Genomic DNA, 27,999 nt, shown 5'->3' with positions numbered 1-27,999 from the left:
TGTTCAGAAGTGAAGATACTGGTAGAGGAACCTCTCACTCTACTGGTAAGGTAGAGGAATGCAGTATGCAGTGATGCTCTGTACACATTTCTCCTGGAAAGACTGGACAGTGGGGCAAACACCACAGAAGATTTAACAGTTAAGCACAAGGAGTTTGCATATTTCCATTTGCAAATACATCCTCCATAACCAACCCAAATCTATTGCTAGCAAAGTGCAAAGTGGCTGCAATGTTTGCTCAACACCAAACACAGCCCAAAAATAATGGGTCAGGAAAACAGACTACACACTAGTAGCAACATATCCCATAAGAGATCCTGTAACTCCTGAATTCCCATTTTTAGATAAAAAAAAATAATGCCCATAAAAAATCCCAACCCAAACCAAACTCCACCTTCTGCATTCAAACTTGCACTGAAAGCTCTGTTAAAAACTCATGTGGTCAAAGTCAAGCAGGCCTAAGAGGAAACACAGAGAGAGTAAACTGTAATGCTGAGCATGAAACACATATGCGGACCCAGCTGGCTCTCAGTAACTGCCCTTTACAGGAATCATTCATTCCTGTAAAGGTTAGCAAGACAAAACCTTCCAGCTAACCAGCAGCTCTTCAGGCAATATCATCAGGCAATCTCAGGCCAAAGAGCAACATGTTGGAAGGGACACGTGGTTGTTTCTTAGGAAAAGTTTAACATATTCCAACCACGAACACCTCAGGCAGGGCAGATTCAAACAGAAGCTGGGCATAAAAATGAGGCTCACACTATGTAACCTTGTTACATCTGCTCTGACGTGGATGCCCTCTTGGATACAGTTGAGTAGAACGACCCAAACTGCCATTCAGGAGGCAGGAAAGCACCTGGCCCTTGTTATCAGGCTTGTAAATATCCCAGGATATTTACATCAACAGCTATACAGCTTCCAGTGTGGCAGCACTCAGCCTATTTGCCCCTCATTTCTCTGTACTCCTAGGAAAGGATCCAATTTAGATTGGACTGGGGTAGAGAGAAGAGGATGTGTCACTGGGGACATAAAGCTAGCAAACTGTTCCCGATTTCATCACTCTGCAGAAGGGAAATTGTTGAGGGAGATGGAAAGGAAGCATGCTTCAGTGAACAAATCTGAAGATTTCAAAAGTAACCAGATGGGAATGCATGGAGGAGTTTATTTATATATAAACCAACTTTGCAAGGTTGAAAGCATTTTTTGAGGAATAAGTACTCGCCTAAAAATAATTCATCTTTGGCTGCTAACAATAAACTCTAAGAAAAAGGAGCAGAGAACCTCTTCTTACATTTTCAAAGAATGCTGAACCAAACCTCTAAAGCTGGGTGTCACAATTTCCATGGAGTCTGTCCCATTCTTGGCCTCCACTCATTCCAGAAAAGTGCACTGCTAGGTAACTCTAGACATGTCCCTCTGAATCAGGAAAACTGTACATAAAAGAGAGCAGGCATAAATCTTGACCAGCAGCTAACACGTTTGACACTGCTGAATCCTTAGCATAAGTGCTTTCTAGATTTCTTTATTCAGAATTTTATGTTTTGTTTACACCATCACTAAATAAATCCTACTGGGCACCATAAGCACTAAGTACTTCCTGAAAAACATTTCCAAGAACACAGCAGCTGCTCACTGCTTGTTTTAAACGGCCTCCTTACATTTAGGATTACCTTCTACTTCCTACAGCAAGACCATGCTTTCAGTTTGTAAAGCTGTGAATTCCTACAGGTTGTGCAGGATATTAACATCATCCTGAAGGTGAGAAAATTCCAGCTGAAGTTTCACAAGGTTGGGAAGAAAAGGTTTTTCATCTACATTCAGTTGCATGTGCTAGCACAAATACCACAGCGCAGATATTTTGGCCACACTACTACCACTACTAACAAAAAGCCCTGCCTCTTTTATAAGAGAGATAAGTGGGGTGAGTGGGACAATGAACACTGGGAATTGGTTCAGGTAAAGCTTCCCATTCCATCTTCCATGTAGGTGAGGATGATCAATTGCACTTAATTCAAAAGTGACAGTACAATTCCACAGCCTGTTTTATCCCAGAGGTGGGAAAGACTCCACTAATAGATGCAAAGAGCACACAATGAAAGCGTCCTCATTTCAATAAAAGACAGAGATTTCACCAGGGAAACACAAATGGTAGGCACTGTCAGATGGAATCAGTGGTGAAAGAGAGGTGAAGAGATGGAGAAGAAGGGAAAGTGAAAGCCTAAAATAAACCACCAGCAGAGAAACAGAAAAAGATCAAAGGATGCAAAATCGAGACTGAAGAGGAGTGCTAAAATGAAGACAACACACAACAGGTGATGAATTGAAGACCATCAACTCCAAACCCTCTATTGCATCATTATTCCCAGTAAGTTCACCGAAAGTGAAATAGCACAGAAAAACACATAGTACAGAAAAATAAATACACATTTAAGGGTATACTTAGGCATGAATGAAGTAACATACAAAGCCACATGGTAAATGGAAAACTTTCTCCAGATTACACAGAATAAAGGGCAGTTACTTTCAGATAAGAAGAACTCGAGTGCCCAATACTGAGGGTGCTAGGAATGAAGACAGCAGTGAAGTCTCTGCTTGTAGAACATGCAATTGACAACCTGACATGACACAGATAATTAAAAATCGACTATTGCAGTGCTATTTTTTGTGCTGGTGGCAGCTACTCCCTGCACTAAATGAGAGCCTGTGGGGAAAGGGAAAAAAGTCCAATAGCACAGTAGATATGGCACATAACATGAGTATGAAAGCAGCACAGGGAACTTTATTACAGAACTGGCAATATCACGATGCCTAAAAGCAAAACCCCTTACACAGGTATTTCTTTGCATGAATTAAGTACAAAAATCTCCATTTTTTTTAAATAGTAAAGAGAGATATATATTTTAAACAAATTTTTAAACAAACACCAATTTATTTGCTAGTTCCATTAGCCACTATCCATTACCATTTGGAAAAACACTGCCATGAAAGAACACAGGAGATGCTGTCAAAATGTCCGTGCAGTTATTTGCTATGCAATCCAGAGTTCACCTACACTTGGCTTAGAATAGCATATTGAAACAGTACACTCTTCCAATGAGAGAAAAAATAAAATCAATATTTACATACCCTGGATTCTGTCACATAAATGCTAAAGATTAATTTACCATTTTCTGCAGACATGTACCTTATTGCCTTATTACTCTGGTGAGCAGCTTGATGTTTTTTTTCCTCCCATTCCACCATTTGACAAAGTCAAACTGGCATTTATCAATTAAGTTATTAACATGCTTGACATTTCCTATGAGGATTTGTTTACTCAAGCACTTTCTGGTAGAAAGAAGGAACAAAACCCAAACAACAAAAGCCCTCCCAACATTTACTTACCCATTACCCCTTCCCCATGACTAAGAGATTTAAAGGGAAAAAACTCACATCTGCAAATTTACTTGGACACTAAAAGTTTCTTGCAGTTTCTTTCCAAACTTAGTTTGCAAAACTCCCAACAAATCAACTCCCTTGATTCAGCAGCTCTGATAACATTTTTTTGTTGTTGTTGCTGACCTTTCTAAGCAATAACTGCATTATGCAAAAAGGCAACTAAACTGCATGTGCTGTGTCCAAAGATGGCAATCACCCCTGTAATTCAGCTCACTTAACAGAACACAGGAAAAGCACAGGAAAAGGAGCCCTACAAACTGAGGTTCATTGTTTCTGGACTTAGCTTGCCACCACTTAGTTTGTGAATTATTGCAATCATGCTGGCGTGTTTGTCCAATTCATTCTTCTGCAGATTTATAAGCGCTTCTTTTTCTGCCAAGCATCCTTCCAACTGGGATTTTTGAACTTCCAGAGAACATGCCTGCAGAAACAAACAAAATGTTATAGTTTCCTCCATTACCAACTGAAAAACACACAATACAGTGAAAGCTGAATGGCCAGGTGGTGAACTTAAGCAAGTAATTAAAAAGCAGTTTTAAAATTACAGGCTTGTTTCAGAAATGTCCCTCAGTTGTACAGTTGGTGGACAGGAGTGATTACAGCTACTGCCACAGTGCACAATGTCAGATACCATGGAAAAACACCCACCCCTTTGCTATCACTGTGTTACCATCTACATTTCATTTCAAGCACCACACCAATGAATATTTACTGAGAACAAAAAAAACCTATTTGCTATATACTGGATAATATGGCCTGAAGAGAATAAGCTTTTGCTTCCAGGAAATGGAAATACAGTAAATATGTTTGTCAGATTGCACACTTTGCATTTGCTGATCAGTTTGCATGTAAAATTAATCTCTGCCTTTTGATTTTAGAGGGAGCCTTACCCGCAGTCAAGGACAAGTAGGCTGTACTGAAGCTTGGGGTATTTTTTTGTTTGTTGGCTTTGTTTACATTACCCTGTTAACTTGGTATAGCCACAGTGGTCTCTCTGAAAAAATGCATTTTTCTTGGAGATAAAAATGGTTTGTTGTTAGAATTTCAATGATGTAAAGAACCCTAGGTACATTTTGGTGCATACATACGTACCTCAATTCAATGTGAGAAAGGGAGGGAAAGCAAGCTAACCTACATTTTCAGTAGTCAAAACTATAGAAGAGGAATTTGTTACACTCTGTTATTTAACGCCATGCCACAGGTTTGATGCGTTTTTTGCCTTTCCAACATTATGTACTCATACACCATGCCTCAGAGTCTCCTTGGAACTTGATCCTGACTTAAAACTCAAGTATACAATTAAAGTTGAGAGAATCTGTTCTTGTCCACTACTACATCAGCTATTCTAGGGTCTTTAGGTACCAAAATACTTATTTAGCCACCAAAACACTGATGTTCCAGCTCTACCTAAAACTCCAGTCTCAGGAATGCAGGCACTAATAATTCTTACCTTGACATTCAGTTCTTCCCTTGCTCGCTGTGTTTCACTTAATTCCTTCCTAAGAATATTGATAGTTTGTTCCATATCTGTTTTTTCTCTCTGCTGAGTTTTTATTTTTTCTTCCAGAACATTTATAGTCTGTTGCAAGGCTTAAGAAAACGAACACATTAAAAGATTAGATGCCAAACTTAGGAGACAGATACTGCATTAGCCTGGGAAACAAGGGGCTTTTTTTATTAATTTTTTTTTAGACTCAACATTGAATTGCTAATTGAATTACTGAGTAGTGCCACCTACTGCTAAATTTTAGTGGTTGCTTCCAGTCGTTTGCAGAGAGTTAAATTAAGCTCTTCTAAATTGCAGTTCCTACTGAAAATAGTTCTATTGGACATGTTGCAAGAGGATCCTGAAGGGACACACGATGCAGAGATGCAGTGAAGTCTGAAAATTCAACTCCATGCATCCTTTCTAAAAGGTTAAAATAAGTTTCATTTAACTATTAAATTATGTATCTGTGGCCAACTTTAATGGTTTACAAGTTGCTCAGTAAGATACAGCAGCTTATCTAGAGCCCATAATAACAACATCTAGTTAATACAGTTAGTTCTCTAGCTTCAGTGACCTTTAGGTAGGTGACTTACTTGCTATTGTGCCATCTCTCTCCTGTAGCTGTTGCTGTAATTCATTTCTGTGATCTTCACTTTCTATTAACTGTGCAGCAGTCCTAAAAGTGCAGAGAAATAAATTTTAATGATTAAAATGAGATAGGCCACCATTTCCCTGTCCTAAGAAACTAAAATGATTTTTGTATTATTTCCAACTGATGTCAAGAGCTTCAAATCATCAAACCTATGAATGTACATGGTGTGAGCAGGGATAGATCTTATTTCCTTCCTGCCACCATGACACAGTTACTGCCCTCTGATCATGGTAGAAACTACTGAAAAGGCTGATACCTGAAGCACAAAGTCCAGAAACTGGTGCCTTTGATCACAGCCACAAAAAATTGAAACTACTATGGAAGAACTAGAATTGTCATTCAATACAAGCAAAAATCTCCTGCCATTAGTGATTAAGGCTGCTGGGGTTTTAGCTCTCACTGTGCTCCTGAAGAGACAATGCAATTAGTAAAGCCTATTTCAGTTATTATCCCTGCAAGGCCATCTATACACAAAAAACACCATTCTGAACATCCCCTGGATTGTCACCCAACACTCCCAAGGCAAGCACAGCACACACAGCACAGTGCCATAGCTTGTGTACAAGCCTGCCTCAGCTCTCACGAGTTCAGGTAAGGCTCCCTTTCCACACCCATTTAATGCAGAGGCACTGGCATCTACCAGCAGTGCAGCTCTAACATGAGCACTTTATACTCTTGGAAGCTCATCTACTTTTTCCATTACCAGACAGATTAATTTCTAAGGCATATTCTGCTTGCCACTTGCCTTGCCTAGACGGCATCTGCTGTCACTTCTGTTTACTTGTTTATCTACTGCCTATCTACCCGTTTCTAAGCTGCAGCCTCCAGCAAGAGGGAAGAATGTGTATTTCCACAGTCTCCATTTCTGTGGCAGTTCAAGAGTGCCTCCATAATAAACTGCTCCTCCAGACTGGCATTAACATGGGTCAACTTTCATCAGAATATCTCCCCAATTACCCTGAGCTCCATATTGCACGATTGGATGTAAGTAACCAAATTTATTCAGTAGCAAACTAATGTATCAGTATGAGAATTTCCCATCTGAATCAGAACTCAAGGCAGTGATTTGGACTGCTCTGATTACTGACAAGGCAAGAGCCTGGAAGGGTGAAGTGAACTTTGCAAGTAAAACCAAGAATAGCATTTTATTTCTCAGCTGAAAACAAGGCCTGCCTATGAACATATTTTAAAGACATCTTCTGAAGTTATGTATTAAATAAAATCTGTCAAAGAAAAGCCCTATATTCCCTTAGCTACATTGGTGAAAGGTATACCAGACCTCTATTTTAAGCCATCAAAAATGAAAAATTACAATTACTCCTCAAGAAGATATAGGTAATGTGAGTTTTATAGTAGGAAGAGATGTTTTATACCACAGGCAGAATACCACTCATCACAACTTCTAATAGAACTTTCAAATGTGTTCATTTAGTAGGGTTGGTTGGTTTTGTTTTGTTTTTCCCCCTAATTTGACAAGATTTTAAGAGAAAACTTGCAGGCTAAAAGAGAACACATGGAAATCTTCGGGTGATAAAAGCATTTAAGAATTCAACAACAACCAAAATAACACCTCCACACTCTGCCAAGTGCACCTAAGGTCACTGTGCACTGGGTCATCATCTTTCTCTTCATACTATTGCTGAAGTCTGTCAATATTCCCTCATCACTTCCGACCAACTAAGGAGCAAATAAATCACCAATATCAGCACAACAGATCCTTATCCAACATAAATGTATAAACCAACCCTGAAGAATCTTTGGCTTTCTCTAACTTCACTTCTCAGACATTACTTAAAGCACAGTTGAAAAACTGAGACTAAAGTGCTATTTAGTTTTACTGTTTGACTTGCTTTAAGAAGACTGAACTTACCTGTCATTCTCCTGCTTGAGTGATTCATTTTGTTTCATCATTGCTTCCACTTGTTTATTTAGTGAATTGCACGTAATCTGTAGACTTTTATATTGTCTTTCAGTTGTTTCATGCCTACAAATGAAATGTAATTGCTTTTGAAGAGAGCTTTTACTTGAATAGCTTGCCAAATAAAAATATTTGACATGATCTGTGCAATCATCCCACTCAAGCAACAAACAAGGTGCTTTTGGAAGGGAGGGTGTTCAGTTGAGCATTTTTTTCTGACAGCTGGCTGTTTGCGTGTTAGATTTTTTGAGTTTGTTTTTTCTAAACGAACATAGAATCACAGAATCATTTAGGTTGGAAAAGGTCCTTTAGATCATTGAGTCAACTATTAACCCAGCACTGCCACGTCCTTAAATGCCCCATCTGCACATCTTTTAGATAGCCCAGGGATGGTGACTCAGCCACTTCCCTGGGCACCCGTTCCAATGCTTGACTCGGAAGAAGGAAACAGACAAACAAAGCAGCCAAGCTTCAGAGGATCCCTTAAATATCCTGAAGTATTAATGATCAGGAAACAATCTCCCTCCAGTAGAAAACGTTTAGGAATTGACAAAACTATAAATGCCTTTATAAATTTGCAAAGAGCTAATCTATAACAGTTTGTGTATGTCAGTCATCTTTTAAGGGACCCTTTAGGTTATCCTGTGACCTTCTAGAACCTTGTCTTGTGATACTAAAAACTGGACATACTGAAGACAATGCAGCGTGTAATTAATACAGGCTTGAAGCAGATTTCATGCTCTAAGCAAACATTTTCCCACCTTCCTACCAAAAGGCAAATTCTATCCCCTGGCATCAATTAATTGATTGTTTTTAAGAAAGAGCATATCTGAAGTATGAAGGTTGCTTTAAAAAGTTCTTGTTTTAGAAACACATTGTGAGGATTAGGAAGTTTTGTTCCTAGTTCGGAGAATTTTCAATTGTTAGACACTAGATTGAGGCTGATTTGTTTCCCATGAATTAGACAATACATGTTCACAAATTGTATGACTGCATGGAATTCAAGCAAAAATGAAGGCACTTCCACAATGACCATACTAGACACTTATTCAAGAAATCTAGTAATGGAAAAGTTTTATATATTTTCCTCCCTCAATGACTCCTTTATAGGCAGCAATATACTTTCAAAATTGTCTAATAATGCTTGCTCCCATTATTAAGCAAGAAACTTGGTCTCAGTGTTATCAGTTTCTTTGCCTTGCTGACACCTAGTGACCAGATCAGCTCATGTGAGTTGAGAAGTCAGAGCTCTTTTAAGCCTTTATTCTTCCAAAGCACATTTTATTTTCAAATGTTTTCTATCTTTAAGTACTTTGTATGTCTCACATATTCTTTTTAGCTTAAGATCCCAAAGAAATAATGCTTATAAATAATTCAGGACACACAATGTGCTGCCTTCCTCCGTACCTCACTTTTACCTAATTTAAGTCAAAATTTGGTACAGACTTGACCAACAATGCCAAGTCCTACATTATGCAAACATACTGATGTTGGCTGTTTCTGCAGAACTCTTGCAAGCATGTTATCAGGCCAGATACTGAGAGCATGGTATAATGCTAACAGAAACTAAGCACTGTAAGTTCTGTGTCTTAGAGAACAATGCTACCTTTTTACACAATGCTTGTGCTATTTCCTCAACTGGACCTTCAGCACCTCATTCCACTGAAAGCTGAACGTTAATATATTAATAAATTTAACTATGTTAAATGTAACATAAATTTGATTTCCTGAATGACTTAAATTAACTTTATTGACAAGCATACAGAAGAAAAAGAAGACCTTTTCACTTAAAAACTTGACATGGCATGTAATGTTGCTCTTCTAATGTGCCTAGCCCAGTAAAGGACATCATAATTCTTTTCATATTAAATACTAGTTTAGAGATCCTACATGTCTTACCTCTGAAGAAGATCAAGATAGGATTTTTTAAGTACTTCATGTTCTTCAGCAACTGCCTGCAACTTCCTGTTGTGCTGAAAGAGCTGCTCAATATCACTCTGTGCTCTTTCAGATTCTACCTGTTGAGCTTTCAGCAAATCGTTAAGCTCTTCATTTTTTCGTTCTGCATCCTTCAGCATTGCAGCCAGAGTTCTTGCCTTCGAGTGGAAAGACACCCCCCAAATGAAAAGAAAAAAAAAGCCACATACATTAAAAGGAAATCTGTTTCTCAAGTTGTATTAGGCATGCTTGAGGCCATAGATCTAACACCAAAATGTCACCAACTACATTAAGAGAATAAATTCTCTCACCTAATATTATCTACAAATTAATTGGTTCACTAAATTCCTTTAACTCCCTTTATAGACAATGGAGAGAAGAGGGAAGAACAAAGTAAAAGATGATACATTTTAGCTGTGCATTTAGTAACCAGCAGCACAATCTTTAATATAACCTTTTAAGAATAGAAATTATACTCACTTTTCAAATTCAAATAAAGCTTGCTTTTGTGGGTTCTGTAAGTTCACCTCTGACTAGTGAATCAAAAGGCACAGACAGGAAACAGTTCTTTATATACCAGCAAATTCTATAGAGAATTCTAGAAAGTGGGTTTATTAATTTTTAATATTGCTGAATTAACACCAATGGTTAACAAACAATAATGAGCAGAGTAGGTTGGCTTTGTTGACTTCCTGTAAGGGAAAGGACATCCAAAAAAAACTGTGCCAAAGAATAGTCCAGAGGAAAACAGGATGTTCATGGTGAAAAATGAGACTGCCCTAACTTGCAAGCACAGCTTACAGATAAGCAGTATAGCTTTCACATGTGATTACAGTTCAAGCTCCCCAGTCAATCACTACTCAGTCCCACCTTGAACCTCCTGGACTCACCTCAGACTCAGCCTGGGTTCTCTGACACCGGTACTGGGCCATCAGCCTCTCAGCCTGAGCCAGAGCTACTGTCTTTACTTCCAGAAGATCCTGCAGCCTCGTTTCTTTAGACTGCATACAGGGAGAACATTTCTCATTAGCATTTTCTGAAAGTACCAACTGCAGCACCCCCAAGCACATCAGGTTGTACTCACTGCTATGGCTGACAGCTTCTGCTCGTAGACATCCATTATGTCAGATATCCTCACATCAGCCAAGGGCTCCTTCACCTGGGGAAATGTTCTTCAATTACTGAGACTGGAAATTTCTATTTACTTACACAGGTAACGTGTGCCTAAAGAGCTCAGTGGTTTTGGGAACTCCACCTGCCACTAGGCTATTTGAATTCTCATTCTTGTATCTGAGGCTATCTACACAAAGATATCCACCTGACCCTAGAAAAAAGCTTGTGAGCAATTGAACTGGTTAGGCTTAATAGGAGTCATCTGCAGAAGACTATAGTCCAACACTATAAAAAGGTAAAATCACCATTCTAAAATCACTCCCCTCGGTCTAATCTATGCTGGAGAATTAGCAGGCCCCTCATAGGACACACAATCTGTCCTAACATCATCAGCACAAAATGCATATGGTTAAAACTCCTTGTTCATACTCTGTGGCCTTCTCAACACACAAATTAAGAGAAAGGCCCAGGAACACTTTTCTAGGATACTGGAAAGGATACTACTGAGGACCTAAAGAATCCAATTTGTTAACCCAGTGACTTACTAGGGGAAATGCAGCATGTACGGCACAAGAAGTCCTAAGTGTTTATTCAAGTATATGCCTGAGTCAAGTGAGAATGCTACTTAGTGATTTCAGGGTATTTTCTCTTAGGCAGTGCTGCTATAGCACCAGTTCTGACCAGCTGTTCACAGATGCTGATGCACAACCAAGTGCAAACTATGCCAGCTGTTCATACATTGAACACCTACAGAAAAGCCACCATCTCTGCACCACCCTGAACCACTACATAAGAATGCTTTTTGCAAATTAAAAGGAGACCTTGTGTAGCTCCAGTTCTCAGCTCATCCTTCTGTCCCCAAACTATGAAACAAGCAGTTTATTTTTCTACTTGCAAACTTAAAATATCTAAAGGACATAGAAATGACTGTAAGAAAAGCTCTAAGAATGAAATTCCCTTCATGCTATGTGAACAGTGATACTATGAAAAGTGTTTTCACAATTATGTTTTTACAAGCATTTGAGCTTCACACAGACAGAACTCAAGTATTTCAAGTGAACGTATATATTGCTTTTGAATTACTAATTAGATGGCCTAAGAAAAGAATCACTCAACAATTCATCAGTAACTTTCTCCCCTGAAAAGTAAATCGAAGCAGGTTTACAGTCTGTCACATTACTGGAAGCTGCTGCATTAGTGCTGTGCAGGCACCTGTGGTTGCTTTGGTTTACAGTAATATACACAGCAATGCACCCACAGACTAAACAGGATGATCAATGGGAGCATCCAGTGGCAGAGTAAAAAATAAGCCAAGCAAGAGTCACCTGACCTTTTTCACTGTTATTCTGGCACCTGACTGGAACTGGTAGCTCTCAGATTTCACTTTAATCAGTTACAACAAAGAGATAAGAGTTACACAGCTAAGGCTAGAGGCAATACCACTAATAGAAATACCAAGCTGCTATCAAGAAACTTCCTATACCTTTTCCCAATTTGCATACTGTTCTTCTAAGCCAAAAGACAATAGAATCAACAATCCATCTCTCAGTCTAAAGCAGCTACAAAACAGCTGACTTGTTTTGAACTGAAAAGGGAAAGAGGAGATATATTTGGTATTTGCCAGGATGGCCCAAAAAGCAGCACACGGTATGTGGTGCCTAGTTGGGTGTCTCATTCACAATGCAAGCTGCTGCAGAGGGAAGTAAAAACTGCCTTCTGAAATAATAACAGCACCTATTCTAGAAGACCAAAAGAGCTGAACTACAAATGCTAGAGTCAGCTGTCAGCTACAGCCAACAAAAGGAGAATGTCAGTATGCGTGTTTAGGCACACAAGAGATGCACCACACTCTTCTAAAGCAGCCCAGCATCTCTATTTTAATCACAGGCTGTTTCTCAGGAAGCAGAGGGAGGAGGTTCCTTTTATGCATCCCAGCAAGTCTGTGCAGTTGGACTGTACCTCTCTCCTGCCTCCACACCTGGCAGCTAACATGACTGTGGGCAAACCCACTGGAGAGGGCCCTCAGTAAGGAGCCCTACCTTCAGGTGTAGCTCAACACAGATAGGATGTCTGAATTCTGCTCAGGAGGTCAGCAAAAAGAGCACATTCCAAACAGACAGGAATCTAAACCAAACTTAACTGTTACATACATAGTAGTCTGACACTGGGATTTTAATTTCCAACCCTCACAGTAAAAAAGTGTCAAATGTTTCACAAGGGTATATAAATTCTACTAACCTCTAGTCCAGAATGGAGTTTTTGTATTAATTCCTCAATATTTGAAGCTTTGGATTCTTCATTACTTGAAGGATAGGATGAAGAACACCTCACTGAAGTAGTGTTGGTGACAGGTGACTGCACTTGAATTCTCTTGGCTGTGTGCTGCATTTCTTGCTGTCTGTAGGCATTATTTGCTGTAATGCTCTCACCCAGCCTGCATAAGCATAAGGCTATTAATGGCACAAGCTGTTACAAACAGCACTGCAAGGATTGAACAGGAGAACAATTTCATAAAAAATTTTACAGTCACATTTTACAGTCACAAAGCATTACCACACATTACAAAGATGTGTGTTGGGCATGGGCTCAAACTGGCCAGAGATCCAGAAAAAGGGAGAAAAAAGTATCATGGCTAACCTTTAGAGACAAACACAGAATCTCATCAGAAAGGGTACAGTGCTCAGCTCTTTTTGAGCAACAGATCAGATCTCTTATGAACCTGAAAAACATGTTATTTCATCTGTTGTTATTCAACTTAACTAGGCCATTGTTTGTCTCAAAGAAGATTGAGAAAGTATTTAGTAAGAATTTTTATTTGGCATAAAAACAAAATTGAATCAAGAAAAGGCAGAGTGCAACCAATAAAGCTCAGTTTTTTCTTGTCTGCAATTCTACTTCACAATACTGTATTGCATACAGCACATTTGATTTTGTAAGTTTCAACCACAATTTAAGTATGCAGAAGAAAGTGCAATCTGTTTAAATCTGTATAGAGGAGAGAACTCAAAAGCTTAGAAAAAAGTAATTTCAGCACCTATATTCCAGTGTCTGTATGTAATTTGTGGCTGTTATTTTCAAGGCAGGTACCAATAACATATTTCAAACAAGAATAATAAACCAAAAGAGCTGATTTTAGAGGCACCAGTTATAAATTTTTTGCTCTTGATAAATTCCTTAATTACTAAGCTATGCCAACCTCTTCACTGAAGTGCTGTCTCAATTGCCTCCTAAGTGAGCACAGCCTATTTTTAGCTTGCATTCACAGACGTCATTCTCCTGTTCCATTGTACAATTCCAGACATATCTGATTGTACAGATCCTTCATTCTTTCAGCCAGACTATTCATTACTGGCCATTATAACAATGTTTCTTATATCCACAAACCCATATAATTATAGAATAATTAAGGTTGAAAGGGACCCATTTACAGACCACCTAGTTCAACTCTCCTGCTCTTAGCAGGCTGCCCAGGACTATGCCTTGCAATTTTAACTCTCAAAGGATGAAGACTCCACAACTTCTCTGGGCAACATTTTCCAGTTTGACCTCCCTTTACAGTAAAAGGGTTTCTTTTCTGTTATTTAAAGAAATCAAAAAGGTTTTGTCTCATATTTCAGTTTGTGCCTACATCTGTCCTGTCAGTGGACACCACTGAGAAGCCTGGCTCCATCTCTTGTATTCCTTTCTATCAGACATTTCAACACACTGAAAAGAACTCTGCAAGTCTTCCCAAAAGTAAGCAAGGTCAGCTCTTGCAGTCTTGCCTTGTGTAATACACGCTCATACCTCTTCCCTAGACTCACTTTAGGATGTCCATGTCTCTCCTGCACTGGAGAGGCCTGGACACAACACTACAGGTATGTCTCACCACAGCTGAGCAGAGGGGAACGATCACCTCCTTTGCCCTGCCATCAGGATTCTTCCAAGTGCAGCTCAGGGTGCTACTGACCATCTTTGCCATTCTTGAAGACAGAAGTTACATTTGTTTTCCCCTAGTCTTCAGGAACCTCTCCCAGTCACTATGAATTTTCCAAGACATTCTGGAGTGGCCTTGGAATGACAAGAGGCAACTCCCAAGCGCTCAAGGGCACATCCTGTCAGGTCTTCTTCACTTCCGTACACCAGTTAGTTTATATGTTCCCCAACCTGACCCTGTGCCACTCACAGAATGTCTTGCCTTCTCTAGGCTTTGTCTTGCCTTCTCTAGGCTTTCCCACTGCTCTCAGGGACACTGCTCTGCCTTTGGGAATCCTTATCAGTGAACACATTCAGCAAGGCATTCAGTATGTCAATCTTTTCCATGTCCTTTGTCAACAGGTCCCCTGCCCCACTCAGCAGAAAGGCATACATTTTCATGTCTGGCTTTTGCTGCTGATATAATGTTCTTGTGGCCTTGACATCTGTCAGGTTCAACTCCAGGTTGTGACACAATTCAAAACCTTTTTTTTTTTTTTTTTGTATTTTATTACATCTATGGAAATAAGGACTCCATGAAACAGAGTTTCTCAATACTTTTTCCATTGTTTAAACCACCTTAAATACTACCTGAACTCTCACCTGCCCGTGTCTTATCCTAATCTGTTCTTTCTTGGAAGATACTGCAAAAGGGCGAGCAAATCTTTAGGAATTGAAGAGTGATACACCTGACAGAGTTCATCAGAGAGAAATCTGACAGTCAGAATATTAGATGCACCCTAAGTTCCAAACACAGACTTCAGACAAATGAGCACTTAAGGACAGGAGTCAATCGCTCCTCTGCTCTCTCTAGGACCTGAAATAAAATTAACATCATTGTGATGGTTTCCTCCGGCCTCCAGGATCACTGCTGTCTTTGTCTCACAGAGCAGAAGCATGACAATTTTTCTAAAGTTTGTCTCTGATGAGCTGAAAACAGTACTCCAAAAAGCACAAATATTACTAAGGCCATAAAAATGTCAAATCTAACCAGAGTATCACAAAAATACTTACGCTACGGCAGGAAAATCTGGTAAGGGTGCAGCCTCAAACAGTATTTTAAGCCCCAACTGGACTTGCTCTCCATGGTTTGATGTTAAAGCTAATGTCAAAGGTGTAATCAAGCGCTGATCCTAAAAAAGAAATTAGTTTGGCCAAAATAAGATACATCAGACAACAACAAATTCCCCACGAAACACAAACTAGCAAAACATCACAATATCAAGGCCCATGAGCACAGTAATGCTTTATTCAAAACTTAAGTTACATTCTTAAAGTTTGCCCTTCTAAGTTTCTGAGCCTGAAGTCCATGGAAGACAAGTGATTTTAAAAATTAGACTATACTTCTGTGTATTTGAAATCATGTTTTACATTAAAGGCAATACAACAGGTAAAGAGGCTAGTTAATTCCTGCAAATTTTCAAGTGCTTGATACTCAACATAAAAAGTCACTAGCTGAAGTTATGAAGATTAATTATGGACTGCAAAACTCATTGTTACCCATTAAATTACACAATTTCCATTCTAGAATGAAAAATCTGTAAAAGAGCAAGAAGTGTTTGACTGTCTGGATTGCTTTTCCATCTATAAAGTAAATTATCAAGGTATCATCTGACCAATACGTACCAGAAACTGTTTTGGCCATGCTAAGTTCCAAATTAGATATACATATAACTATAATAATAATACACAACCCCACAAATAATTATATTGTTATGGTAATTGTTCTCTAGTTTGCTACCTTTAAACTGCAGTCACAATGCAGTCTTAAAAGGATATTTCTTACCACACAGCTAAAATGATTTCATATGCATTACCAAAGCAAACTACTGTTATTTTAGAAGAATTAAAAGTGAAACAGCCTTTAGGAATTGTGCATAAGGGACTGTATTTTCCTAGAAGTTTTACAGCTTCAGAGAGAAGCATGCAAAACATTTTTAGCTAAAACTACCACAGTGTAGTGATTTTTTATTTCACAGATACACTCCATAAAACATTTTAAAATCGTACCTGTAACATTTTGTAGAAGTTGTCCTTCATACCAGGTACATTCTGCTGCAATCTGCTCATAAGATCAAGCATGTTCAAAATAATATCAGCAGCAAGTTTGCTTTTAAACATCCATGGAGAAAAGCAAATTGGGTGGGAAAAAAAACCAAACAGGTGAGATATGTCAAATCAGCACTGACAAATTCATTCAAGTAAAAAAAAAATAACAAATACTTTCACAAAGAAAATAAATATATCTAGCAAGGCAACAATGCTAGAACCAAAGAGATCATATTGAGTTCCCTGGACGTGTGCCTGAGCTTCACCACTTCCAGGTTGAATATGAGGAGGGTTTAATTATAGGTCCAATTATATTTCACTGGGTTTTAGCCATGTAACTTATAGCCATATTGACTTTTAGCTATAATGACACTGAGCTGAAGGAATGTGTATTTAATTTTCAGTGCAACAACTGCCCCCCCACAGTGATGTGTGGTATTTCAGAACTCTGCATAAAATCAAAATGAGAAATCACTTCCCATGAGCAGCTCTAAGTAAGCTTAAACTCGGATCAGCCTGAAATACTGCATGAGGTTTAAGGTCATTGTTCCACATAAGTGGATCTCCAGCTTATGCAAAAAACATTATCTGAATGAACTGACCAGCAAGATTACTTTTTATTTGACAAAATATTGTTTGATTTAATACAAATATTGATTTATATGAATTTAAATGGTACTTTCAACTACCATATTCTTTTCATTGCAACAATATCACAACTCTCACACCAATCTTAATTAGATTTTAGATAAATATGTGTGCTCACCACATTTTAGAGTCCACAAATTTTGTCCCAAAACCAGCATCAATGCCACTATAAGGAAACTGGTGCTCTATCAGACATGTGCATTGGCTGGCAGTCAGCACCTTCGAGACACGCATTTTCAGTGTGTCATCTCTGCAGAGCAGTAGACAGAGTTAAGAATAAGTTCAATATACCTATCACTAGATATTGGCACCAAAAGGCAACATTTTGTAATAGTAAGGGACACACAAGCTAGGGCATCAAAGCACAAGAGCCTCTAAAAACGTGTTTAATACCCAACAAAAAAAAGCACTTAAATCACGCCTAACTCACAAGTTAAATAAGCTTCACTTTTCAGTTAATACACACACTTATTGGAAACAGATAGAGAAGGGAAACCTCAATAAAATGGGTAGCATAAAGAAACATAGTGAACAAATGGCAGGGACCAGGCAGTCCCTAATACAAGGACCAGTTACTTAGAAGTGAGCCAGCAGAGACTTCTCCACAGAACTCAGTTTAGATGCAGGACCTACACCCTGCAGTCATGGCCTTCTTACTAAACTTACAGTGGACACTAAGGCCTCAATGAGGAGTGTAAAACTGTATCATTCCACATTATTTTTCCTTGTTTCTCTGATCTAAATTTGTATCATATTTGGCTGGGAGCTGCACTTGACTTAGCTTGGCAACAATACTACATGGATCAAGAAGGTGGCCGCCCAAATTCCACACACAGTTTCAACAAAAACCACTCATCTTTGCTTTTGATCTGCAAAGTGCTTTTGTTCCGTTGAATAGCCACACCATTTTATCCTGCACCACTGTATTATGAAATAAATTCACAGCAATTAGAAAGCTACTTCAGATCTTGCAAGATGACACTCCTAAGTAAAATTAGGGCAGTTATTGTCATCAGAAGCTATTAAAATGACCCAAGGTGGACATGTCTTTTAACATCTTAGAGCAGATCATGGTGGAGGAATAATAAATCAGCTGCCAATAAGCATATAAAAAGGATATTTGTCAGGACATTAATAGCCTTGACCATCCTTTCACACTTCTTCTTCACTAAAAGCTCATCCACAATCTGTTCTGGCATCTGAAGGTGATCAAGAAGAACAGGCAGCAAAAGATCCACAACGTGTTCAGCTGATTCGCCATTCTTATTGTTAATAACATCCTGTAAAAAAGACATTTTATTTTATGTCAATATTTAAAAGTACAGGCAAGCCAAGCTTACTCTACCCCTCCTGCACCAATCTATGTTCCTGTTTTCTCAGCCTCTTGCTATTTCAGGTTTAAGATGGCTGACCAGTATCACACTGGAGGAGGAAGTTTCACAGGAAACAGAAACAGCAGGAATTTCCTCATTTCTGTAAGTCCTAGAAAGAAATCCTGATAGTTTTCTACCTACCTCGTGATTTCATAAACATGCCACTTACAACATGCACATTTCAAAAATACTCTATGTCTTTAAAAGAATGATTGTTTTATGAACTATGTTTATTTCAACATAACTATTTCACAATTAACTTTATTACAGGTATTTTTTGTATGTGCTATTTTTCAAGTCAAATTATAATTGCTGTTTTAAAATAATTTAAAAAATAAGAGCTACTAAGAAGCTCTTTAAACTCAGATATCAGACTTGGTACCTCAAAAATCTCTTTGAACAGTTGCAATGCTAAACCTGAACAGTCTTCAGAGCCTTCCAAGGGTTGGCTTGACAAGTGCACCAATGCAACAACAGATGGTTCAAAGCTCTTGGAGCGAGTCACAAGTCTGGTGTTCCCAGAGACTGGCAAGGCAGCTGGTTCCAGTATCGCCTGCCGCAGGGTGTGACGCAGCTCTAGCACAGAGCAGAAGGCAAGCAGCAGCTCTAAGATCTGTGTGAAGTGAAGGAGAGTTCAAATGCTTTCACATCAAGAACTTCTACAGAAACCGCAACTCCCGTAACACAACTCTAAAGAGATACACAAGTTCCGTGCAACTCATTTCAGCACTTGAAAGTTTTCTGAGGAATAGTTTTCTTTCCTTAAAGCCAAGTCAGGAGCAGAAACAGTTCATTGGACTGCTGGTGAAGGCTTGTGACAGTATTCAGTGTATTGCTCTTTGTTTTCTTTGGACATGACTGCTGGCCACTGATACAGTGAAAAGTACAAACATGTATACACTCAGCATGAAGAAAGCCATCGAAGAGAAAACATTCTGAGGCAGGAATAGATGCACATGCATTCTCTGAGCATGCACAAAGAGAAAAGCGCCCTGGAAAGCTCCTTGTCAACATGCCTCTCTAAACAAACCCAATAAACGACAACAAAAATCACACAGAGAGAAATAGTAGCATCTATTATTAACTAGGATGTGTAACATATTCATAGAAAAAAGCTCCAGATCTATTTCACTGATATATTTAGCCCCAACATTTTCACATTTCATATTTTAGCCTTTAGTGACATATAGCCAATGTTTCATTTACATAAGATAGTGAGACAAAGCTGAATGTAAGAATTCAGTGCTTGAACAGAAGTGGTTCTATTTGTTCAGCTAAGGTGAGAACACTTATTCCTGTATGTTTGAAATTAGCATCAGGATTCCATGATCACCTGTTGAAGTCAGAGTAGTATTAATTCAAGGTTTAGAGAGCAAAGTGAGATACACTGCAATGCCAGTAGATCCCAACATTTCTTATCAACCAAAGCACTAAAGGTGTTTATGTTGGTTTTTTGTCTTTACATCTGTTACCTGAAAGCAGACAAACAATTTGGCAAAATCCCCAGCACTACAAATTCAACCTGACCGCTTTTTGAGTAACTTGAAAATATACACTTGGTGAATTCTCTAGGTCATTTAAGAGTCCTGAAGTCAGTGTATTTCATTATCAACCCTTGTACCCAAGGAACCTATTTATAACAACTGAAGAGAAACTAGATTAGGATTGTAGCCTCTTAGCCTTTAAGTGAAAAAGTATAAATACCTTAGATGATGAATCAGGATCCCTCCCATGAAGAAGATCTAATACTTGAGCAAGGCAAGAGGTGAAGTGCTTGTATCTACAGCATGCATAGAGAAGGAAAAAAACCTATAAATAAAACTGAAATTTCAGCACATTTAGACACACCAAGTGATGAATGAAAGTGTCCTATTCACCTTCTTACCGCCAAACACTTCAAGTACAGCAATAGTTTCGATAATTTAATTTCTATTTAAAACAGCACAAGCATTAAAATATTCTAAGAATGAAATCAAATTCCTTAAAATAAGCTCTGATTTTTCAGTTTTCTTACTGCTTGATTTAGACTGAAAATCAGCACCTAAATTCTCCTAATGGAATTTGCAGAACTACTAGTCAAGCTCTCCACAGAACAATTCTAACACCCCTCCCCCTGTAAAATTATTACTTCTTACAACTTCAACCATACTATTCCACTTCAAGATTATATAGCACTGTAAAAGGCAGGATAGCTACTACTCATCTTGTTGTCTGACTACCAACACTGTCTAGACAAAACATTACAGAACAGGGTGTCAATATTCCTTCAGCACCTATGAAAAAAACGGGTTTTGAGTCACACTTCTGGGTCAAACTAGTAATCCAGCAATCCTTTAGGTTCAGATATAGCAGTTATAATTATAATCAACTAGCAACATTCAAAAAGCATCTTGGGATTTTTTTTTTCCTAAGCCTTGATTTAGAATTCAAATAGCATACAGCAAAGAAACTGAACTAGACCTTAGGAAAAATACTTTTAGGAAATGAAGCCATACCTAGTAAGATAATCTGCAACTTTGGGGCTCTTCATAAGATCCATGAGTAGATCAACAGAATATTTTCTTGTTAGAATGTCTCCATTTACAACAATATTGAATATTAACTGAAATGTCTGATGGATATTTCGAGCGTGAAAGAGCTGAAAAGAAGAAGAAAGTTATGCATAGGCACATATTCTGCTGGGTGTTTTGCTTACTAAAATTAGCTGGAATTAGAATTTTCTGTGGCCAGTGTGACAACTGGTTTTAGCTACAACTTAAGAATAGAAACAACTTCAATGACTCACTTACTTTTTCTCCTACTTCTTCATTTAGGGTAAGGCTTGATAATATCGAAAGTGCAAACACAACCATAGTCAAACTGCTATGGGCCAAGAAGCTTATTAAGGTACGATAGAAACTCTTCACATTATTCTACAGCAAAAAGGAGAAACAAAGGTATTACAAACTCACCAAACTGACAGGTTTGACATATTTACACATAAGCCATACAAATAATGAATAATACAAAAATAAGTCGGTGTGGTAACAGTTCTCTACGAATGCTATTTCACTGTACTACTGCACAATACTGGCAGTGATATAATGGTCTCTTTCCAACCTGTATAAGGAAAAATGAGAAAAAACACCCCAAAACTACAGAGAACCAAACAAGGAAGAAATTCCACCATTATTTTAAAGAAAGATGAGAAAGTAATTTTGTTAAAGCCTATAGGAGAAAATAATAACTGAAAATTGACTCCCATCCCTTTTCTGATTAATGATCAGATCTGACAATAGTTTCACCCTTTTCTTTGCCCCCTGTCCATCTTCCAAGGTAAACAGAACAACATTTGTTTTTATGTAGATTAATTTCTCTTTCTGAATTCAAAAATAAAATGTTTGCACTGATTTATGAAGACACAGGAACCAAGCAGTCCAGATACCTATATGTATTTGAGGATTCAAGGGCACTAACATGAAGATCAGTGCTATTTTATTGATTTATGAAAGGCAAATCTCCTTCTTGCTTACCAAAAATCCATCTACAATCTTTGTTTTAATGACATTTAGTTTTTCTAGGGAAGGACGATCAAATTTTAAATTCAGCTTTCAGCTGCAGAGAACAGTTACAAAAACCAAATGCATAACACGAGCCAAGGCAAAAACACAGCAGTGTACCAAGCGAAAGAGAATACACAACTTTCTGTTCTACTGGTTATTTTCTCCAGAGAGAAACAACTGCCTATTTGGCAGAACAAGCAGGTCAGGGTTATAATTGCTGAAATTGTTCGAGAAGTACTAAGGTAATTACCTAGAGTCAATTAACTCTTACCCTTAAGCCAGAGAATCATGACACAAAAGCAAAGCTCTTACCGAAGATTTTATCTGACTCTGAATAGACAAGTTGTGACGACAAAGGTTTGCCAGGAGTCCTAAACACGGTACTGTTAACTCATCTTCATCGGATTGACTTAAAAGAAAAGCCCAAAAAATGTTTTAATTGAAGCATCCTAAATTAAGTTGCAAGAAATTGTAGGGTGGGGGCTAGGGGAGCTGGCTGATTGGGGGACTTTTGTTTCGTTTTGTGTCTTGGTGGGAGTTTGTTTTTTCATGAGACACCATTTCACCATGCAAAGCAAAATTCAGATTATAATCCATGCAGTGTGGGCAGTGCACTCACCTTTTAACTGAGTACATCTGAAAAAACCCTGAAGTATCAGAGATCACTGCTATAAGAGGTCACTTATTACATTTACTTCTAAAATTCACTAGATTTCTTACAAGGGAACTTGAATCAAAATTTTATTAATCTAACAAGTCTGCTCCTAGTGAGAAGCATGAATTTCCTCCAGGGTTTTCTCTTTGCTAGCTCCCTGCTCCCAAAGGTGTGGAGGCAGGCTGAGGCCAATTAATATTCCATCACCCAAAGTCCCACAATCACTGCGTTTGACAATCTGTAACAAGTACACGGTTTTCAAAGGAAAGTCTGTTAACTTCAGCTGGCTCTGGATACTCTGTTAGTACAGTACTTAATGGCCTTCAGAAAGTTTAGCTCGTTGTTTTCCCTAAGAAAAGACACTGAGTACACACTTACACACGACGCATTAGAAACAAAATTAATCCATCGATGTTGGCACCAGCACAAAAGATGGGAACGTTGTAGGTTAGTCTCTGCAGCAGCTGAATACCCTGAGGAAACAGAAAGCTGGTCATATGCCTGTCCTACACCACCCCAGGAGGGATGTTACGAAAGATGAAACTGAAAGGACAAATATCAAGACACCACAACTGAGTTATTTTCAGACTCTAACATTAGCATAACAATTACATAAGCTGCTGCAAGCATATTGTAATTTCCTAACATACTGATGTACCTTGTAAAAGCCCAAAAACATTATTAAGATTTTATTTTGACAGAGGTGTTACCTTTTCAGCCCATTTGATACCTTAAGTTTTAGCTTTCATATTTTTCAGATTCTGTACTGCCTTGGTGTGTAACTCTGAGCTTCACATTAGGTGTTAGCAAGTTCTCTTCACAAGGTAAATGGACAAAACAATTCTTTTCCAGCCCAAGAACCAAGGACATGGTTCTCCAGGCCCAAAAAGCATAAACAGTGAACTGAAGAGAGCAATCAAGGACTCCATAACCTGAAGCTGTAATTGGACAATATGCAAATGGCCCAAAACTTATAAAAATGTGAAACCTCATTACCAGTTGTGAATTTTGTTACCATTTTGGGTCCATCTTGGGTGTAGCCCTGGTCAGGCTCTTGTACTGCCCAAGGTGTACCCTACTTTATTTTTCAGCTCTATCTAGTCTCTGTTCCAGGTCATCCTCTCAAGGCATCACATTCAATTCCCCATCTTTGCTTCACCAGCAAGTTCTCCATTCTGTCCTATTGAAAGGTTTAGAAGTCTCATCAAAATCCAAAAAGGACTTCGCAAGCCCTTGTAGAAAGGATGCTTACAGGAAAACAGGTTTGCTTTAAAGAGTGCCAGCAGATCTAAATGTATCAATGTCATTCATACAGATATGTGCCAGAAGAGTGTTGAAGTCAATACACTCAAACATGACAAAAATCACAGAAGAGGTTAGCAGTTAAAACAGAACCTCACCATTTAGACATCTAGGAGCTCCAAGGTCTTAAGACTGGATCTATCTGGTGACTACAAAATCTCTCCTGTTGACTGGCCAACCACTTGGATTCCTAGACCTTATGGTACTCCTAGTGCTTTAAGAAATATGCAGACCACAAGAAAAGGGATCTTTACAGAATGCCTGAGTTATTTTCCACAGGACTAGTAAATTAATTTTCTGCTTTTCAGAAAAAGACAAGGGACAATAGGCAACCAGCAAGTACATGCTGAAATCTTGGAGGAAAACCTGTGCATATTCGAAAAAAAATACAGAAAACTTTAAGGACAGGTTAAAACTGTTGAGTACAAACTGATGGATGTCAGATTCACTGGAAGCTTCAATTAGTACAGCACCTGGCTTTCACTGGCTGTGTAGCACTGGCCAGAAAAAAAGATGCCAGTCATATTTTCATATGCATGATTTCATATGCTCTGCAAACCTCCCATGAAAATAGGTAGCCACAGCTTTTCTTTCATTCCTTCAGTTACCTGTCGAAGTACTGATTACACAAAATAATTGTGTTATGAAACAGCTCGTGTCAGGAAAAACAGCCAAATACTTCAACTGGAAATCAATCCTCTGAGCTCTCAAGCAGTGACGTTTTTAAATAATTTTTAAAAAGCAGCTTTTTTTTTTTTTGGCTGGTTGTTATTTTTGCTTTGTGGAATTTTTTGGGCTGTTTTTGATTGGAGCAGGTGAGAAGCACAGTAAAATTCAAGAGAGTACAAAGAACTCTATAAATTGTTAAATTCCTGTCATACCCACCTCATGCAGCCAATAAAGCCCACAGCTAAAATCAACTTTCCCTTGACACATTATTTCCAAGAGAGCCTTTGAAGGGTTATTATATGCATACAGTATAATGTTTATTATGCAACAGGAGCCAAACATTATTAACCCCAATTCCTTTACCTGTAATAGGACTGGGTGACTCAGATTAGTAGAATTCCGATGAAGCACTCCTGCCAGCACACTGGTCAGATTGTAGGTGTCCTGGAGAGCTTCTCTAGTCTCTGCATCTGAAGCTGGAATTAACAAATAATTAGCAAAAAACCCCATCTCATACCAAAAGAAACTGTTGTATTAGCTACCAGTTGAAACAGAAGCCAAAGTCTCTGATCAGTTCTTCATGTTTGTTTTAAAGGTAGCTACAAATAAATGACAGCTCCTACACACTTGTCTCTCTACCTCACTTCTGGACATACAGTTAATTACAACACTAATCCATTTTAGTGGATTAAGATGCTTGGACACTGAAAGAATAGTTGACCTCTTACCTACCAACTTTCAGTTCTGAGATCTTGAAACCTGCACTTCAAAGGCTTAGATCTTAAACACAATGAGCTCAGTTTCTTGCCTTATGCTGTGGTGGAAAGGTAGACTCAAACTGATGACTTGATAGGGTTATCTAGCATTAGTTAAATAAATAAATAGACACCAGTTCTGCTTAGGCAACCCTCAAAGAGATGCAGAACAAAACAGGTAGAGCAATAGATCATTAGGAAGAGGACTCAATTCTTAAAATTTTCCAGACTGAACCCCAGCAACAAATATAATTTTGTAATTATTCCAAATTGTTCCAAAAACATAAATGGAAACTCAGAGATGCTTAAAATCCATTAATTAGAAGAAGATAAACAAGGGGGCATCAAATATCAAATAAAGGACTCAAATATTGAAGAACTACTCATATATGACAAAAAATTAAGCAGTGATAGGGTAACTTTTCCCTGTATATGAAGGCTGTGCTCTGAGCTCAGAGCTCCCTGGACAATGAAGTCCCATTTCCATGAAGTAGAGGAGGGGGGAAAAATCCCAAAAAGGCCTCTCAAGACACAAGCTAAAGGCAGTAGAACCTCTTTTGCAGTTGGGAAACTTGATGCACATAAACCAGGCTATTGGAGAGCCCACACTGCAGGAAACAGTCCAGTGGGAGAGGTAAACTGAGGTGATGACAGCTGAGGATGTGGCATGATTGCTCCCTATCCTTGCCTGCTCCAGCCAGGTTTCTCACTTGCTTAAAAAGATAGTCTTTTCCAGCTCCAAAAATAATTTGACAAGTAAGGACAAGAGAATAATTTCTCATCCTACCCAGCAGATAAACAAATTGTGACAAACATGATCATTGTCATTCACAGGGGATTAAAATCTCCTTCTCACTGCAAACTTTCTTAAGAGGTGGCTTAGCCAAGTGCTCCACTACAATGAAAAATACTTCATACCTCACACTTTATGTTCTTCCAAGACATTCATCATCCAGATCTTCCCTTGCCCAGACAAAAGATAAAAAGTTCAGATGCAAACCTTACCGAGCTGTGATAGCAGAGTAACCACAGACAGGGCCAGAGAAGGGTTTATATTAGTGTCCTCCAGGAGCTCTACAAGGCAACTGAGACATTCACTTGGTAGAATCTGGTTTGAAGCAAAAAACCAGGTAAGCTTCAGTCCAGAGATAACCTGGAGATGAAAGGAGAAAAACAACCTTAATTACTCAACTGCAACAATGTAATTGACACAGAAGTCAAAGCACAGAGTTGTATGAAATACATTTTGTCCTACTAGACATAAATGTCCCCATAAATGGGACATTTATGTTCACATCTGCTGGGGAAAAAAAAAAAAAGCAGTAATAGGAAAAAAAAAATCTGTTTTTCGCTCCTTTATGCTTGGAATGTATCGAATTTATTTCTTTTGAAAGAACAATCCCAATAGATTGCTCAACATGTGCAGTGGCAGTCAGCGCTGTTTTGGGAGCCCTCTGTGACTGGGATGAAAAAATGGAACCTGAGCTGAGGGAACCAAATATAAGAACCAAATATACAAATATAAGAACCAAATATAAGAAAAACATACACCTTCACACCAATACAGGCACACACAGTTCATATTTTGCATAATGGAGACACATTGGTTTTGTGTATTCCCTCTGTGTCTCTTTTCAAGGGATATAGAGAGGAAAGCAAAGCGAGATACTAACTCTCATATAAACGCTCTAGTAATTAAAATAAATCTGTATTTGAAAAATGTAACTTGGAGATTAAATCAAAGGCCACCACGTAAATTGTACACAAAGCTGTACCTGAAGACCAGGGAAAGGCACTGGACCACCTCCTTAGCAGAAAACACGTTTGAATACGTGTTGCACGGAACTGGAAATCTCCAGACACAAGACCAGTTGGTCATTCACACGCTATTTTTTAAGTTTGGAAATTATTCATGAGGGCCAGAATTTTAGAGAAAAAAAAAAAAAAAAAACAAACCCAAAAAAACCACAAAACAAGCCCCTTGTAACACATACTGTCCGCTTGCCCTGGGTGCGTATAGCCTCACAGCACACCTCTGTAAAGACACAAACGCCTCATAAAACATTACCCTAACGGCCACCAAAGCCCGCCCCACGCCCCGCTCCCCCCGCGCCCCGGCACGGTCGCCGCTCCCACCTCCAGGCTGCGCTGGAGGAGCGCGGTGTTGTGCGCCGTCTTGGCGGCGCGGTACTCGGTGGCTGCGAGGAGCAGCGCCTTCATACAGCGAGAGGCGTCCATGGCGGCGCGGCCCCTCAGACGCTCCGCACTCGGCCCTCACTCGCATTTCCCGCCGCCATCGTGACGCAGCGGCCGCGCGGCACCACGGGAGACGCCGCCGCCGCCATCTTGCTTAAGGGCGGCAGGGGGCGGGCCGCGGCCACGGCTCGGGGGAGGTGGCGGCAGCCGCGGGATCAGGGCGGTGCGGGCGCTTGGATCGCTGACAGCGGCTTTGGGGCTCACTAAAGCCGTCGGGGCGATCCAGAGGGATGCTCTACTTAAGCGGA

The 27,999-nt window shown here is 39.0% G+C and overlaps 1 protein-coding gene across 1 annotated transcript; it reads right to left on the bottom strand.

Moving 5' to 3' along the window:
- Window positions 1-2,898: 2,898 nt before the first annotated feature.
- On the bottom strand, window positions 2,899-27,756 carry CIP2A (cellular inhibitor of PP2A). The gene is made up of 21 exons (XM_066340664.1): window positions 27,632-27,756; window positions 26,501-26,648; window positions 25,104-25,216; window positions 23,148-23,242; window positions 22,427-22,523; window positions 21,362-21,484; window positions 21,068-21,210; window positions 20,277-20,352; window positions 18,955-19,185; window positions 18,320-18,479; window positions 17,318-17,459; window positions 16,513-16,612; window positions 15,517-15,635; window positions 12,787-12,982; window positions 10,520-10,594; window positions 10,326-10,436; window positions 9,397-9,593; window positions 7,450-7,563; window positions 5,521-5,603; window positions 4,889-5,028; window positions 2,899-3,859 (listed from the first exon to the last, which is right to left on the bottom strand). Exons 1-21 carry the CDS (start codon window positions 27,731-27,733, stop codon window positions 3,689-3,691), a joined length of 2,736 nt encoding a protein of 911 aa, XP_066196761.1. The 5' UTR covers window positions 27,734-27,756; the 3' UTR covers window positions 2,899-3,688.
- Window positions 27,757-27,999: the final 243 nt, after the last annotated feature.

The sequence above is a fragment of the Sylvia atricapilla genome, chromosome 2 (genome assembly GCF_009819655.1).
Source record: "Sylvia atricapilla isolate bSylAtr1 chromosome 2, bSylAtr1.pri, whole genome shotgun sequence".
Taxonomy (NCBI): Eukaryota; Metazoa; Chordata; class Aves; order Passeriformes; family Sylviidae; genus Sylvia; species Sylvia atricapilla.
Note: the sequence above shows the minus strand (reverse complement) of the source record. Positions and strands in the feature narration are given on the sequence as shown.

Coding starts and splice junctions, on each gene's coding strand:
- CIP2A (XM_066340664.1), bottom strand. CDS start 27,733: ATGGACGCCTCTCGCTGTATGAAGGCGCTGCTCCTCGCAGCCACCGAG. Junction 19,186..20,276: donor ATCCTGATTCATCATCTAAG/GTATTTATACTT, acceptor CACTTCACACAG/ATCTTAGAGCTGCTGCTTGC. Junction 10,437..10,519: donor AGAAGCTGTCAGCCATAGCA/GTGAGTACAACC, acceptor CCCTGTATGCAG/TCTAAAGAAACGAGGCTGCA.